The following is a 15,272-nucleotide window of genomic DNA, read 5'->3' as shown; positions in this document are numbered from 1 at the left end:
CTCTCTCTCTCTGTTTTGGTATGTTTTAGCATGAAATTACATCTTTTTCACTTTTGAATATAAATTTGGTCTGTTTTTAGTTGGTCAAGTATTTATAAGCTCGAAACCAGTTAAAGTTCGAATTGTGAATTATGAGATTTCCATTTAATTTGAGGGATAAGTGATTCATGACCCTGCAATTATAGTTTTAGGAGCTAAATGCAAGGATATATAATTTTTATTGCTCAAAATTTAGGGTTTTTTCTATTAAATTAGGCTTGTCGAATTAGGGCTTCTAAATTGAATTGGGGGTTGAGGTAGATGATTTTTTCTGTTAAATTAAGGCCGTCAAGGTGGTTAAGAGTTAGTTTTCAATTTTGATTTTAATTTCAAGGAGCTGTTTGATCGTTTTGCATATTATAAAGTTCTGATGGCGATCTGTTTTTTTTTTTATAGCGAAATTGATGAGAACTCTGGCCGAATAACCGAAGAGATAGAGAAGTGCAAAGAGTAGAGTCTTGAGAAGAAGAGAGGCTTAGAGGAAGCCAAAGAACAAGTTGAGAAAGCTGCTTATGCAGTTTTAGAGATGCTCAACAACAAAGAATAGAATGTAGAGTGAATGTATTGAACAATACTTTCAATTACATGAATGAAGTTTATGTTGGCTTTGATGAGGATATAGTACCATTGAGAATAAGCTTTTAAAGTAAATTTGACTATTATATCATAGTTTATGTGCCCATTGAAACAATCATCCCATTAGCATTGTGAATGGGCATTGTACCGTAAAGTTGTATTTTGAGATTAGTGTATGCATATTGTCATGTTATTGGCAGTCTTTTCAATTTTAAGAAAGTAAATACAATATGTGATTTGTCAATGCAATTGACAAACCAGCAGTGTCATTTGCATTCCAGTCATGCAATTGACAAAGAAAGTAGTACTATTTGCATTTCAGTCGAGCAATTGCCATTATTTGTGCACAATTAATTGAAAATGTTAATATCATATGTGATTTGTCAATGCAATTGACAATCAGGTAGGGTAATTTGCATTCTAGTAGTGCAATTGACAATTAAAGTAGTCCCATTTGCATATGAGGCAATATTAACAGCTCAATGACATCGAAAATAAACTTTTTACAAAGCAAAAAAAGCTCCCAACCCTAGCCCCCCTCTCTTTTATCGCCGCCAGGGGGTGGCTTGCTCACCACCATTTTTTGTTGGTTACTGGTTTCTCTTTGGTGGTTGTCGGCTTGCTATGGTGGCGCTGCTTTTGGCTGTAGGATTGTGCGACACATATCTGTTAATGGTGTTAGGGTTTCCTAATGTTGTGTTGTGCTTTGTGGGCTTCTGCCTTTTATGGGCTTTTTGCCGTTATGTAGGCTCTTGGCCTCTATATGGGCTTAATGCCTTTATGTGTGCTCTATGCATTTTGTTAGTTTTATTTATAGTGGGCTCTATGTCTGTTTGTATTACATTTTGTGTGAACTCAATTATTTGAGTTCATTTTGATGTAATCTAGCTTTGACATTCTATTTAATGAAACTCGATTTCGACCAAAAAAAAATAAAAAGGTAGTCCCATTTGCATTTCAGTCTTGCAATTATCATTATCTTTGCACAATTATGAAACGTAGAATCTCTCACTAATGATAAATCCTTCATAATTAATTGTATGTTCAAACGATTGTAATCCATGTGCAAAAAACTCAGTAGAATGCATAAAAACATTGCTTAATAGAATGCAATTGTATTTTTCTTTGCAATTCGTAACTTCTATCCTTGCAATTGAATTTTATGCACATTATTGCAAACGTGGTTGCAATCATGTTATACATTTTATTCCTAGAAATGCATGCTTTATAAGTTTATCTTGAAAATACAAAATAAAATTAAACTATATATTTGGATAAGTTTATTTCCGAAAAGGAACATTTGAAATGATTAAGGGTAATTTGTCTCTTGTTTGACAATTGCCTTTGATACCATAAAAAAAGGAAAGAAGAAAAAAAGGGTATGATTTACGAGGTTTTGCATCATGATTACAACTTTAAGGTTCTTCCTAATCCCTAATCTTGTAATGTGGATCCATAACATTGTAAAATGGTGATTTACAACATTATGGATTTCGTGAACCCTAATGTTGTAATCCAGGAGCAAAACCTTGTAAATTGTTACCAAAACTTGTAAGTTATGAGCTTAGGGATTCTTTTTACGACGTTATGGTGCCCTCAGTCCTTAATCTTGTAAATCATTTTTTTACTAGAATAATAACCCATTTTACATCACTAAGGTCCACTATTACCAATTCCTTGTAATGTGGATCCATAACATTGTAAAATGGTGATTTACAACATTATGGATTTGTTGAACCATAACGTTGTAATCAAGGAACAAAACCTTGTAAATTGTTACCAAAAACTTGTAAGTTACGAGTTTAGGGATTCTCTTTACGACGTTAAGGTACCATCGGTCCTTAATATTGTAAACTATTGTTTACTAGAATAAGGACCCATTTTACATCCCTAAGGTCCACCATTACCAATTCCTTGTAATATGGATCCATACCCTTGTAAAAGGCTGATTTACAACATTATGGATTCAGTGAACCCTAACGTTGTAATCCAGGAGCAAAACCTTGTAAATTGTTACCAAAAATTTGTAAGTTACAAGTTTAGGGATTCTCTTTACGACGTTAAGGTACCCTCGTATCCCAAAATTGTAAAATCGGCCCTTAATCTTGTAAACCCTCATTTTACTAGAATAAGGATCCCAATTTACATCCTCATAGTCCGGACTTACCTATTCTTTGTAATTTGAATCTATATCCTTGTAAAACAAGGATTTACAACGTTAAGGATTATGAGAACCCTAATGTTGTAATCGTGGTACAAAAACCTGTAAATCACTACCTAAATCATGTAACTTACATGTTTATGGATCCATTTTATAACGTTTTGGTACCCTCGTATCCCAAAATTGTAAGATCGGCCCTTAATCTAGTAAACTCTTATTTTACTAGAATAAGGACCCAATTTACATCCTCATGGTCCGAACTTACCTATTCTTTATAATTTGGATCCATATCCTTGTAAAATAAGGATTTACAACATTAAGGATTATGAGAACCCTAATATTGTAATCATGGTGCAAAAACCTGTAAATCACTACCCAAATTATGTAACCTACATGTTTATGGATCCTCTTTACAACGTTATGGTACCTTTATATCCGAAAATTGTAAAATCGGCCCTTAATCTTGTAAACCCTCATTTTACTAGAATAAGGACCTAATTTACATCCTCATGGTCCGCACTTACCAATTCCTTGTAATGTGGATCCATATCCTTGTAAAATAAGGATTTACAACATTAAGGATTATGAGAACCCTAACGTTGTAATCGTGGTACAAAAACTTGTAAATCACTACCCAAATCGTGTAACTTACATGTTTTTGGATCCTCCTTACAAGGTTATGGTACCCTCGTATTCTAAAATTGTAAAATCGGCCCTTAGTCTTATAAACCCTCATTTTACTAGAATAAGGACCCAATTTACATCCTCATGGTCCGGAGTTACCAGTTCCTTGTAATGTGGATCAATACCCTTGTAAATGGGTATTTACAACGTTATGGATTAGGTGAACCCTAATGTTGTAATCCTGGTTCAAAAACTTGTAAATCACTACCCAAATCTTATAACTTATAAGTTTCAGGATCCTCTTACAATGTTATGGTACTCTCATATCCAAACTACTGTAAATCACTATCCAATCATATGCCCATTTCCAAACAGGAAGGGCATAATTGCATGACCCTTATGCAATTGCATTTTCAAAAATGCAATTGCCAAACAGGAAGGGCATAATTGCTACCCAAATCTTGTAACTTGTAAGTTTTAGGATCCTCTTACAATGTTATGGTACTCTCATATCCAAACTACTGTAAATCACTATCCAATCATATGCCAATTGCCAAACAGGAAGGGCATAATTGCACGATCCTTATGCAATTGCATGACCCTAATGTTGTAATCCTAGTTCAAAAACTTGTAAATCGCTACCCAAATCTTGTAACTTATAAGTTTTAGGATCCTCTTACAATGTTATGGTACTCTCATATCCAAACTACTGTAAATCTTTATCCAATCATATGCTAATTGCCAAACAGGAAGGGCATAATTGCATGACCCTTATTCAATTTCATTTTCAAAAAGTGGAAACTTGATAACTTGTATAACCGGTAACCAATTTTTAAAAAAATCTGGGAACATCATAAAGGACAAATGGTGCATGGGTGCACGTGGTGCACTATAGAAGGTGCCCTACATACAAGCCTCCCAGGGTTCATCAGGCTGGGTCTGCAGAAGGTGTGTTTTAAAGATGGTAGGTTGCGTACATTCGTATTGCCTTATTATCTTATTCATGATCCCTTTCTTCGCACATGGATTGGAATTTTTAAACTTTATTATAGTGATTAGTCATGTCACAGTGTTCAATTATTTCACAAGTACTTTTAAATCCCTAGCCGATATCACTTTGATCCAAGAGGGCCCACAAATTGCATGTTACCAGGCTCAAGTTTGTGGAAAACACAAACTTTGTGGGCCCAATGACACTGTGATAGGTACACATACACCATTTACGTGGCATCTCATAATCTATCTCCTTCGTTTTAGCAAGAGAATTGGCTCAAAGACCATGTGCGTTCAGAGCCAAACTGAGCCCGTACGGTCACATCAGCTCTTGCCCTAAATTGTAGGTCCTGATTTAATGTGCTGATTAAGCTTCTGGTTCCTCCAAGTTAGGAAGATTTTGTAAGGTGAGGTGTCAAATGAGAAATAACGTGCCAAAAATATTAATTGGAAGAAAGAAAATGAATCTTTTGGGATGAGATTCTAGTACCATGTCACGATCGAGGAGAAAAATGTATCATACTTCAATGTCGATGGTTTGGATCTTTGTGCTCATACCCAGAAAATGGGAGGTTGAGTGTTTGCAATTAGCATAGTTTATATATATTGTTTATACTATATCTGAACGGCCAATCATTTCGGGATACGTGAAACATGGTACTTTCAAAAAAATCCGCAAAACTCAGACAAAGCATTGAGGCCTATAAAACGACCATCGGTAAGGAGAGTCTTCAGCAACCTTACCTTGCACAAATCATAGGCAAGGTGAGCCTTAGGCAACACAACTTGTCGATCCGACCAAGGAAAGGCGCATGTTTTATCAAGCTAGATAAAGAACATGTGGCAGCCTCCCAAGCAATGTCCACAGTCCCACATCAAAATCTCACTCAAGGTGCACACCTCCCAAGATCTATAAAAAGGGGTGCAAGTCTCCAAAATGAGGTAACTATTACTTAGCCCTTACTCTGTCCAAATTGTTATTCACTCCGTTCTTAAGCTAACTTGAGCATCAGAGAGCCTTCAGCCAGTACCACACTAGTGCCCAAGGTCTTACCATAGCTTTTTGTCTTGCAGATCTTCCTCATATGCCAAAGAGCCCAAGGTGACGCAACATCCTTAAGTTTGGCCCAAAAGTGCTCGACTATTTTTGTGCATCAACATATATGATTGATGTAGTCTTCTTAGCTTAGTTCAAAAATTCTTTGTGCAAGATATTTGTCCTTTGTTAAAAATGAATTGATACTGTGATAATGTATCGATAATATCTTGATACGTTTTGTTATTGATATATCATCAACGATGATATTAACGCCTTATCAATATCATATCGACAATACAATTAGTCATGTTTTCACGACCGACAATAATCTATCATAGTTTTAAATTTCTTAAAATAAGATATTGTCATGGACTCCACCTCCCTACTATATTCATTATTCGATTTGACCTCCCAATATATTTCTTGTAGAAAGGATGGACATTCAACTTCTTTTGCTGGTTTTGCTCCGTGAGGGAAGAGATGGAGCGTTAATTACTCGTGTCCCAAAAAAATCCAATTATCGCTTTATCCAGCAGAGGAGTGCTTGTCTTCTTAATCTCATAAACCAGGTTCTCTATGCTCGTGATTGCTATAGAAATGAAAACAAAGTAAAATAATATTGAAATTTGATATGTTTTTCGAAAAAACAAAAATTTGGAATTGAAATGATGTTGGACCTGTTGTTTGAAGACAGCCTGATGCCTTGACTAAAGATGGATTAGTTAAAAATATAGAATAAAATAAAGAAATGCAATATGAAGTAACATAATAAATATTAAAAAAAGGATAAATTTTTTTCAAAATTTTTTTTGGTTGAATAGGTTATGATAGTAAAACATACAGACGTATATGTAGTAATGTTTCTTGATAATGTTTTCGTCTATGATCATTATTTCAGATATTATATTTGAATCTAAGACCTCAGGTGTATGGATAAATACTCTTCTCAGATACATGGGTAATGGTTGTAACGATACAAATCCCTTCACATCACCATTGTACACCTTTTTTTATAAATAAAAACAATATTAGGGAAAAGAAGAATTTAAGGCAGGACCACGTATTCATAGATAAACTCTCTTAACTACTTGAACTACAAATCAATTATTAATTAAATATTAATAAATTATAAATAAATAAAAATTGAATTGAGAAATGTGTAACATTGCAATTCAAAGTGTATTTTGCCATGACAAAAAAAAAAAAAAAGGGGGCTCTATCACCTTATATTGGCATAAGACATGGACTATGAAAATTGAAGATCAGAAACATGCTCAAAAGCAAAACATCAGCAAAACAGGGACATCCACAATGTGAAATTGGCTAATTCATTTGTGATCAGGATTGAATTGCCCAATTCTGCAGACATTGACAATGACATTTGAACCTTTTGAGAGATCTCAGTTACTGACTCAACCTCATCGGTCTAGTCAATTGGAGCATTCGTATCGGTTGTCAAATCATGGTGGTTGTTTTGGAAGAGTAATTTTACAGTTGCCTTTTTCATATTCTTTAACTGCCATCATTCTTTGAAGAAAAAAAATAGGGAAGTTTGCTAAAATAACCTTTTTTTTTTTTTTTTTCACAACTTCTATTCTTAGAAGACCCTCTTGCATTAAAGAAACATTATAGGGACAACAAAGAGATATTATATGGAGTTGTGAAGAATGACTATTTTAGCACAAAACCCAAGCAAAATACATAATGTTTTTACACATGGCATTTACATGTCATGTACTTTGTCAAAATAATGAGTCTCATGCATGCCACATCATTGTAGTTAATAGATTATTTAACAGAGTTAATGGTAAGGGGCAAAATGGGACACAAAACATTGGTGGGTCACTTTAAATTTTGGGGGCAATATGAAATTTGACCATAATTTTAGAGACAATGTGAGATTTGACCATAATTTCAGGGAGCGTTAGAGTAATTAAACCTAATACACATAAGGCTTAAAAGAAAGATACAACCCCTTTGCAGATCTTAATGATTTATGCACACAACATAGATGTTTTGTTAGCTGTGTTTTTTTATAAAAAAAAATTGTAAACGTTTTATGTTTATGTTTGATGATCAAGATAGATGTAAAGGTAAATACACTTGTCATGAAGGCATGGGTAGTAGTTTTATTCCCTTCAGTCCCAGAAAAACTTTTGTGTGATTGCTTCGTCCAAGTTACTAATTTATTCAAATTATAACACACATTTGGGTTGAATTTATACTTCACTTAAAATGCAAAAAAAAATTTCCTGTAACATGGATTGCATTGTTTTGTTATCTCCAGCTAATAATGCAGTGATATATGGAAAAGTTATTCCGTATGTCATTGCACTATTGGTCGGAGATAGCAAAAAGTGTTATCCCTATTGCATCAAAGTCTCTCTCCTTAAAATGACAAGTGCCTCAATTTAACAAGTCTAATTATACTTGACACATACTAATTTGTTTGTCGATCAGCCTAACGAAACAAAATTATTGTGGTACATGAAATTGCAGGGTTGAGTGGAATTTATACTTCCGTTAACCTCACGATAGAGCAGTTAAATTTTTTATATTGATGAGAAATCTCGAGTCTCTACATTTACGTATTGTGCATTTACCCGCATTTTGCTACATCTCAGCCATCCTAATAATCTAACCACTTAAGACATGCCACGTCGTCAAACTTGGAATTTCTTTTTCAACTGACGTTAACAATTATGCCATTAGTTTCGTGCCTTTGAGCGTCTTTACATGGCATGAGCGTATTTCTCCTGTTGTTCATCGTACATCCTTCTCCATTCTTTATATCAATGGAAGTTCAATGAAATATCTCCCATGATTGCAAGAATTTCAACTCCAGTCAGGTAAAACTTTTTTTTTTTCATTGCACATATTTTCTCCCCTTCCACTTGTGATTGAAAGATATCAAAACATGATTTTTTTTTTTTCGTTATCATTGGAGGAAGAAGAAGGGACTCTAATTAAAGTTCAAACTCAGGAATCATATAAACTTTCATTGGCATCACTCTTTCTTCCCCAAAAGGCGCAGAAAAAAATATAAGTGCACTGAAAAAGAAAAAAAAAACTAATTTGACTTGATTGGACTTGAAGATTTCTGCAACCATTTTCCATCGTATACAGAGGCTGGAGAAAGATTTATGAGAAACATAGTAAACGCAGATAAAGACGCTGAAGGCACGAAGATTGAAAAAAAAAGGAACCTCAAGAAAGTTAAAGCTCAACGTTAATTTAGGGGAAAACAAATTAACCAAAAGCTTGATGACGTGACATCTTTTTAAGTAGTTAGATCATTAAAATGGCTGAGATATAGCGAAATGCGGGTAAATATACAATACGTAAATGTAGAGGCTCGGAACCTATTGATGAGCATAATCATCGAAAGTAACTTATATGAAATGGATGTATAACTCATTTTTCCCTTTATCTCTTTCATCACAAGAAAGCTTACACCCACAAGTCGTAAAGCCTAAATTCTACCGCAAGGATTCACATTCATCCTTGAAAAAAACGTGAATCATTGTCTTCTATATGAAATTAGGTTGCAACTTGCATCCAAGGGCTACCTGCCCCTAAAGTGATCATGGCTCCCTTTGAGAAACCTCAACTTGGGTAAGTCATTTAACACATTTACCAATTTTCGTTATGGGTCTCTATCTTACTCATAAAGTCACAGACGATAACGCAGCTTTAAATCGGTGGCCCAACCGTACAATATATCGCCACCCACCTCCCCTTCAAAAAACACATCAAATATTCCAACATTTTAAAACAAGAAAAGCAAATACAAAATACAAAAATAGAAATAAAAAATTCAATTCTTGTGATGCGTATTTATAAATACCCCACCGTAACAGTCTTCCCTCCTCACACTCTCTCATATATCATTTTCTCTTTCCTAGTCTTTTCTCTTCTTCGTTCTTCTTCACCCCTGTCCTAAATTCACCAGAAGTTAAAAGGCTGCAAATTGAGCACAAGATCCAGTCCAACCCAGAACTTGTAACTAGTAAAGTTTCTCTCTTTCTATGTTTTCTGCGATTAAAGTTCGTTTAATTTACTTAACCACATGTCTAAATAGCTGTTAATCAAGGAATTAACTCCTCAATGGAGACCCAGATCTCCTGCTAATACATGAAAGCATTTGGCTTTAAGCATGTTTTATTGAGTTTACGCTAGTGAAATCAATATGGGTTGTGCTTTGTTTGCTTTGTGAGTGTCTGTTTTTTGGGAAAATGTTGTTATTTGTTTAGGGGTACGATCTGGGTCAGTCTGATGCTGCAATTTTCATGGATCCGGGTAACTGGTACTTTGGATGCTTCGCATTGTTGGGGTCTGGTTGCTTCTTTGAAAAATTAAGTTTAGAAAAATGAAATGCTTGTTTCTTTTTTTATAATTATTAGATGTCTTTTTCAGCTTATTTTACATGAAAACGTGAACATCAGATGGAAGAGTTTTTTTCTCTTCGATATTTTTTTAGGCTGATTGTAGAGAAATGCTAAAATTTTGATAGTCCTTCCGGATTAAGGTGTACAGTGACATTTGCAAACAAAACAAACTTACTTTTGTAACACATTTTTTTTCCTGGAAATACTAATGCAGCAATTGACCCTTAAACCTAGTGTTGAAGTTTATTTTGTCCGTGAATTTGCATTATTATTTCTGTTTGTTTCTTTTAATTATGCTAGTAAGTAATATATTACCTTTTTTCTCCTGCATTTGTTACAATACTTTCTTTTAGTTGAAGTTTTAGGATTCTGAGTCAAATTCTGTATGCTGGATTATGCAGAACTCTTTGAGATATGGCTACTGAGTATAAACCGAAGAACATCCTGATTACTGGAGCTGCTGGCTTCATTGCATCCCATGTTTGCAACCGGCTTATCCGGAACTACCCTGAGTACAAGATTGTGGTCCTTGACAAGCTTGATTACTGTTCAAATTTGAAGAACCTTCATCCCTCAAGGTCTTCATCCAACTTTAAGTTTATCAAGGGAGACATTGGCAGTGCTGACCTTGTCAACTTCATCCTTCTCACTGAGTCCATTGATACAATAATGCACTTTGCAGCCCAGACCCATGTCGACAATTCTTTTGGTAACAGCTTTGAGTTCACCAAAAACAACATCTATGGTACGCATGTTCTTCTAGAAGCATGCAAAGTCACTGGTCAAATCAAAAGATTCATTCATGTAAGCACAGATGAAGTCTATGGAGAGACAGACGAAGATGCTGTGGTGGGAAATCATGAGGCTTCTCAGCTTCTTCCAACAAACCCCTACTCTGCAACTAAAGCTGGAGCAGAGATGCTTGTTATGGCATATGGGCGTTCATATGGATTGCCTGTCATAACTACCAGAGGGAACAATGTTTATGGCCCCAATCAGTTCCCTGAAAAGATGATTCCAAAATTCATTCTCTTGGCTATGAAAGGGAAGCCTCTTCCAATTCATGGTGATGGATCAAATGTCAGGAGTTACCTCTATTGTGAGGACGTAGCAGAGGCATTTGAAGTCATTCTGCACAAGGGTGAGGTAGGCCATGTGTACAACATTGGGACAAAGAAAGAGAGGAGGGTGGTTGATGTGGCTAAGGAAATTTGCCAACTCTTCTCTTTGAACCCAGATACTCAAATAAAGTTTGTTGAAAACAGGCCGTTTAATGATCAAAGATATTTCTTGGATGACCAGAAGCTGAAAAACTTGGGATGGTCTGAAAGGACTTCGTGGGAGGAGGGTTTGAGGAAGACGATGGACTGGTATGTCAAGAATCCCGAATGGTGGGGAGATGTTTCTGGGGCACTGCTTCCTCATCCAAAAATGCTCATGGTTCCTGGAATTGAAAGAAAATTTGATGGTACTGATACTGGCGCTTCTGCCTTCTCTTTGTCAGCAAGTGATTCTAGGGAGAGCCACATGGTTGTTCCACCTCCAAAGAACAATCCATCTACTCAGAAGCCATCTTTGAAGTTTTTGATTTATGGTAAAACGGGGTGGATTGGAGGCCTTCTTGGGAAGATTTGTGAGAAGCAGGGGATACCCTATGAGTATGGACGAGGGCGTCTTCAGGAACGGTCACAGCTCTTGGCTGATATTCAGAGCGTTAAACCAACCCATGTTTTCAATGCTGCTGGAGTGACTGGGAGGCCCAACGTGGATTGGTGTGAATCTCATAAACCAGAAACAATTCGGACCAATGTTGTCGGTACATTAACCTTGGCTGATGTCTGCAGAGATCACAACCTCCTGATGATCAATTATGCTACTGGTTGTATCTTCGAGTATGATGCTGCCCATCCATCAAGATCAGGAATCGGGTTCAAAGAGGAAGACACACCCAATTTCACTGGCTCATTTTATTCCAAAACCAAGGCCATGGTATCTTTCTCAACTATCCATATCTATTACTGTTGCAATTTTGAAAAGAAACTTCAGACTATCTGCCAACTGATATCTCTCTTTCCCATTTTTGTGGCAGGTTGAAGAGCTTTTGAAGGAATATGACAATGTTTGCACTCTTAGAGTCCGGATGCCAATATCATCCGATCTCAGCAATCCACGCAACTTCATCACGAAGATCTCACGGTACGACAAAGTGGTTGACATTCCAAACAGCATGACCATCTTGGATGAGCTTCTACCCATTTCAGTTGAGATGGCCAAGAGGAACTTGAGGGGCTTATGGAACTTCACAAACCCCGGCGTTGTGAGTCACAATGAGATTCTGGAGATGTACAAGAAGTACATTGACCCCAGTTTCAAGTGGACTAACTTTACACTTGAAGAACAAGCCAAGGTTATTGTTGCACCAAGAAGTAACAATGAGATGGATGCATCTAAGTTGAAGAAAGAGTTCCCTGAATTGCTTCCAATCAAGGAATCACTGATTAAATACGTCTTCGAACCGAACAAGAAGGCATTTTCTGGCTGAGCAGCAATTCAAGTGTTTCATGAAGTAGACCTCAATACCAATTCATGCATATTTTATTTATTTATTTTGTTCTGGGAAATAGGGGTTTAGTTATTTTCATGTGGTGATTATTGTCATGATCCATCTGTCTCATCCTATTGGTTCAATTTGTTTTCTGTAATAGCTATAAGTTTGTTTCACAAGTTGGTACTGTAGGTTCTAGTTTGGATAAGGAGCTTTGGAATTGCTTCAGAATATTTAAATTTTAAAAGGTCTTCTGTAAGTTGTGGCATATTGTAATTTCGGATATGTAATAAAGAACATGTAATTTTGAATAATTTATTCATACAAGTTTATCTATTTCTATCTTTGGACCGTTAAAATAAATGATGTCTGTATCAAAAACAAAAGAAGACATGATCTCATTTAAATATGTTATGTGGGACCATCAGATTAACTATGAATTACATTCCAAATTACTTTGAAAGCTTGATCGATATAAAATTTTCTTTCTTGGCACAAGAATGATATAAAATTTTCTTCCTTGGCACAATCGATCAAATTTTCTTTCTTGGCACAAGACTGATATAAAATTTTCTTCCTTGGCACAAGACTTGATTGATGAATCAATTTTTATAAAAGACTTGGAGTTCTCTATTATAAAAAATAAATAAAAAAGGGGAAAAACATAGACCTGGTGGTGATTGTTGTAAAATAAATGGGATATACTAAAATATTGAGCTGCATGTAAAGTAGATGAGACACAACATTTAACGAGATTCGGTCATGCCTACGTCCTCGGAGAGCAGCAACAGTAACTTTTCACTACGTAAAATAATAGGGCTACAACTTTAGTGTTTACAATATATGTGGCTCACTAATATTTCTCTCTTGGAGAATTTCTCTCTGCTCCCTTGTTCTCTCCACTCTCTCACCCTCTTTCTTCTTTCTTCTCTTCCTTTCTTTCCTCTTTGCCTGGGCTCTCATCTCTTCTCAGATGGTGTGTGTAGCAAAGGAAGGGGAAAGCCTTATTTGTAGGCAGAATTCTGTAGCTACTTACTCATTTTTCTTTGGCTTCATGAAGGTGTTGGCAGACAAGCATCATCATTATTCTTCAATCAATTAGGTAGTGGGCTCTACCATTTTGGGCTCCATTCTTGACTTTACAACACTCCCCCTTGGAGACCACAAATGATATGTCGGTTGCCTCATTAAAATCTTGCTTGAAGAAAAACCAGTGAGGTAGAAAACTAATGGAAGGGAGGAGAGTTCAGCAATCAGTATAGCATACTTCTAGATGCTCCCTCTAATGAATATCTCCCCCTAATATCTTCATGACTATCTTTTTAGAGGGAAAATTTTTCGGAGTGAGTGGAGGATGTAGCCATCAAAAATTACTTAGTTGAGTAAGTGAATATACTTCCAGTAAGTGATATCTATGTAAATCATAGAAATTTCTAGAGTCCACGTATCTAACAAAACTTGGGCTATTTGTGAGTTCACTTGAAAAGAATATACTCGTAGCATCAAATATGCCTCTCATCATCCCAAAGTAATGGTGATGGAGCTGAACTTTATCTAGAAAATACAATGTCGGGTCCAGTATACTTCCGAAAAAACATTTAAGTGCCTAACAGATAACCCACATAAAAATGCTTCTATACTTTCCTAGTATAAGCAAGAATCTCGTTGGCATAATGCTCGATCTTCAGGCCGAGAAAAATATTTCTTGAACTCTTCAGGAGTTTTAACCAAGTATTAACTCTTCAGGAATTTTGATCAATTATCAACTCTTTATGAGTTGTAATGTGTTGCAACCATTAATGTACTCACTGATGCAATTTATACATATTATTATTGAGTACAAATTTTGTGCTTCAGACACATGTTCTTCAGGGGATTACTTCATGCAATTTCAATCCTTCAGGGATTTTGTTTAGGGGATTACACTTTATGACACATTATATAGCTTTATATCCGGCTATTTGTTCTGCTTGTACATCTTTAAGGAATCGCTTTGGCGATATGCTCCGTGCATTTAATAACCCTTAAAGATAACATGTTGGTCTCTGCAAATGTGCAATAAGAAGGCACGATTGCATATGTAAATATGGAGAAACCCAACATTCCTTGTTTCTACCAGAAACATTGTGTCATATAAAGTGAGTATATTCCTCTTTATTCCGAACACCCATGTATAACCTTCAGGGTTATTGTTAATGTATGAATTTTGATTAATTCTTTTGACTTCCCTTGACAATTTTGTAATAGGACTTTTATATGTATTTATCAAGCTCAAGGTTAGATTAAGAATAGCATCTCTAAGTGTTCTTAACTCTCATCTATCCTATGGAGGTTCAAGCAATTTGACAAAGGTAAATCATGCATTGCATATCATGCATTAAAACTGTTTTCATAAATTATGACTAGTCATCCTTGCTCTGTAGGATTTCCAGCTGGTTAACCATCTGTTTTGTCCTATTCCCTTTTCTCTCTCTGCTGCCATGTGTCAGTCTGACCTAAGGGATTCTTTTGTCTGTAAAGGCAAGTTAATTCCTCATTTGGAAGCCGTCTCTTTTGTGTGGAAGTTTTGGAAAGATTGGCTTCCATCTTTCTCTTCTTCTTCCTCAAGAGTGAACCACATATTTCATCTATGAGTTTTTCTAATTGATTTCTTTTTGAAAAACTGCTTTTGAAATATGAATCTGCATCTAGCTATTTAAATCATTCTCTCATTTAGATCTAGGTCAGATTCAAGACTGATTTCTTCAAGAGTATGGTTTCTTGAAGAAATTGGTCATTCTCCCTTGAATCCAAAGTTTGGTTTCGGTTTGAGTTGGAGCTTGCAAGCTAGTGCCATGGGATGAACGAGCTGGAGAAGGAGCTGCCATTGCCATGAAGAACTGAGCTTCAAGCTTTGCTAAGTTGGAG

At 35.8% G+C, this 15,272-nt stretch overlaps 1 protein-coding gene and 1 long non-coding RNA gene across 2 annotated transcripts; both read left to right on the top strand.

Annotated features, from left to right (window-relative positions):
* Positions 1 to 5,131: 5,131 nt before the first annotated feature.
* LOC110757275 (uncharacterized) lies at positions 5,132 to 5,677 on the top strand. The gene is made up of 2 exons (XR_002526774.2): positions 5,132 to 5,335; positions 5,468 to 5,677. It is a non-coding gene; the product is annotated as an uncharacterized LOC110757275 (long non-coding RNA).
* A 3,576-nt stretch (positions 5,678 to 9,253) lies between these two features.
* LOC110744489 (trifunctional UDP-glucose 4,6-dehydratase/UDP-4-keto-6-deoxy-D-glucose 3,5-epimerase/UDP-4-keto-L-rhamnose-reductase RHM1-like) lies at positions 9,254 to 12,679 on the top strand. The gene is made up of 3 exons (XM_088250586.1): positions 9,254 to 9,441; positions 10,222 to 11,809; positions 11,910 to 12,679. The coding sequence occupies exons 2-3, from the start codon at positions 10,235 to 10,237 to the stop codon at positions 12,360 to 12,362; spliced, it is 2,028 nt and encodes a 675-aa protein (XP_088106712.1). The 5' UTR covers positions 9,254 to 9,441; positions 10,222 to 10,234; the 3' UTR covers positions 12,363 to 12,679.
* The last annotated feature ends 2,593 nt before the right edge of the window (positions 12,680 to 15,272 follow it).

The sequence above is a fragment of the Prunus avium genome, chromosome 3 (assembly GCF_965620075.1).
Source record: "Prunus avium chromosome 3, drPruAviu1.hap1.1, whole genome shotgun sequence".
Taxonomy (NCBI): domain Eukaryota; kingdom Viridiplantae; phylum Streptophyta; class Magnoliopsida; order Rosales; family Rosaceae; genus Prunus; species Prunus avium.
The sequence above is the reverse complement of the archived record's forward strand: the minus strand, read 5'-3'. Positions and strand labels throughout refer to the sequence as shown.

Bases quoted from the DNA above. Each gene is read 5' to 3' on its own strand.
- LOC110744489 (XM_088250586.1), top strand. From the start codon at position 10,235: ATGGCTACTGAGTATAAACCGAAGAACATCCTGATTACTGGAGCTGCT. The intron at 11,810-11,909 runs GTATCTTTCTCA...TTTTTGTGGCAG, and splicing joins ATTCCAAAACCAAGGCCATG to GTTGAAGAGCTTTTGAAGGA.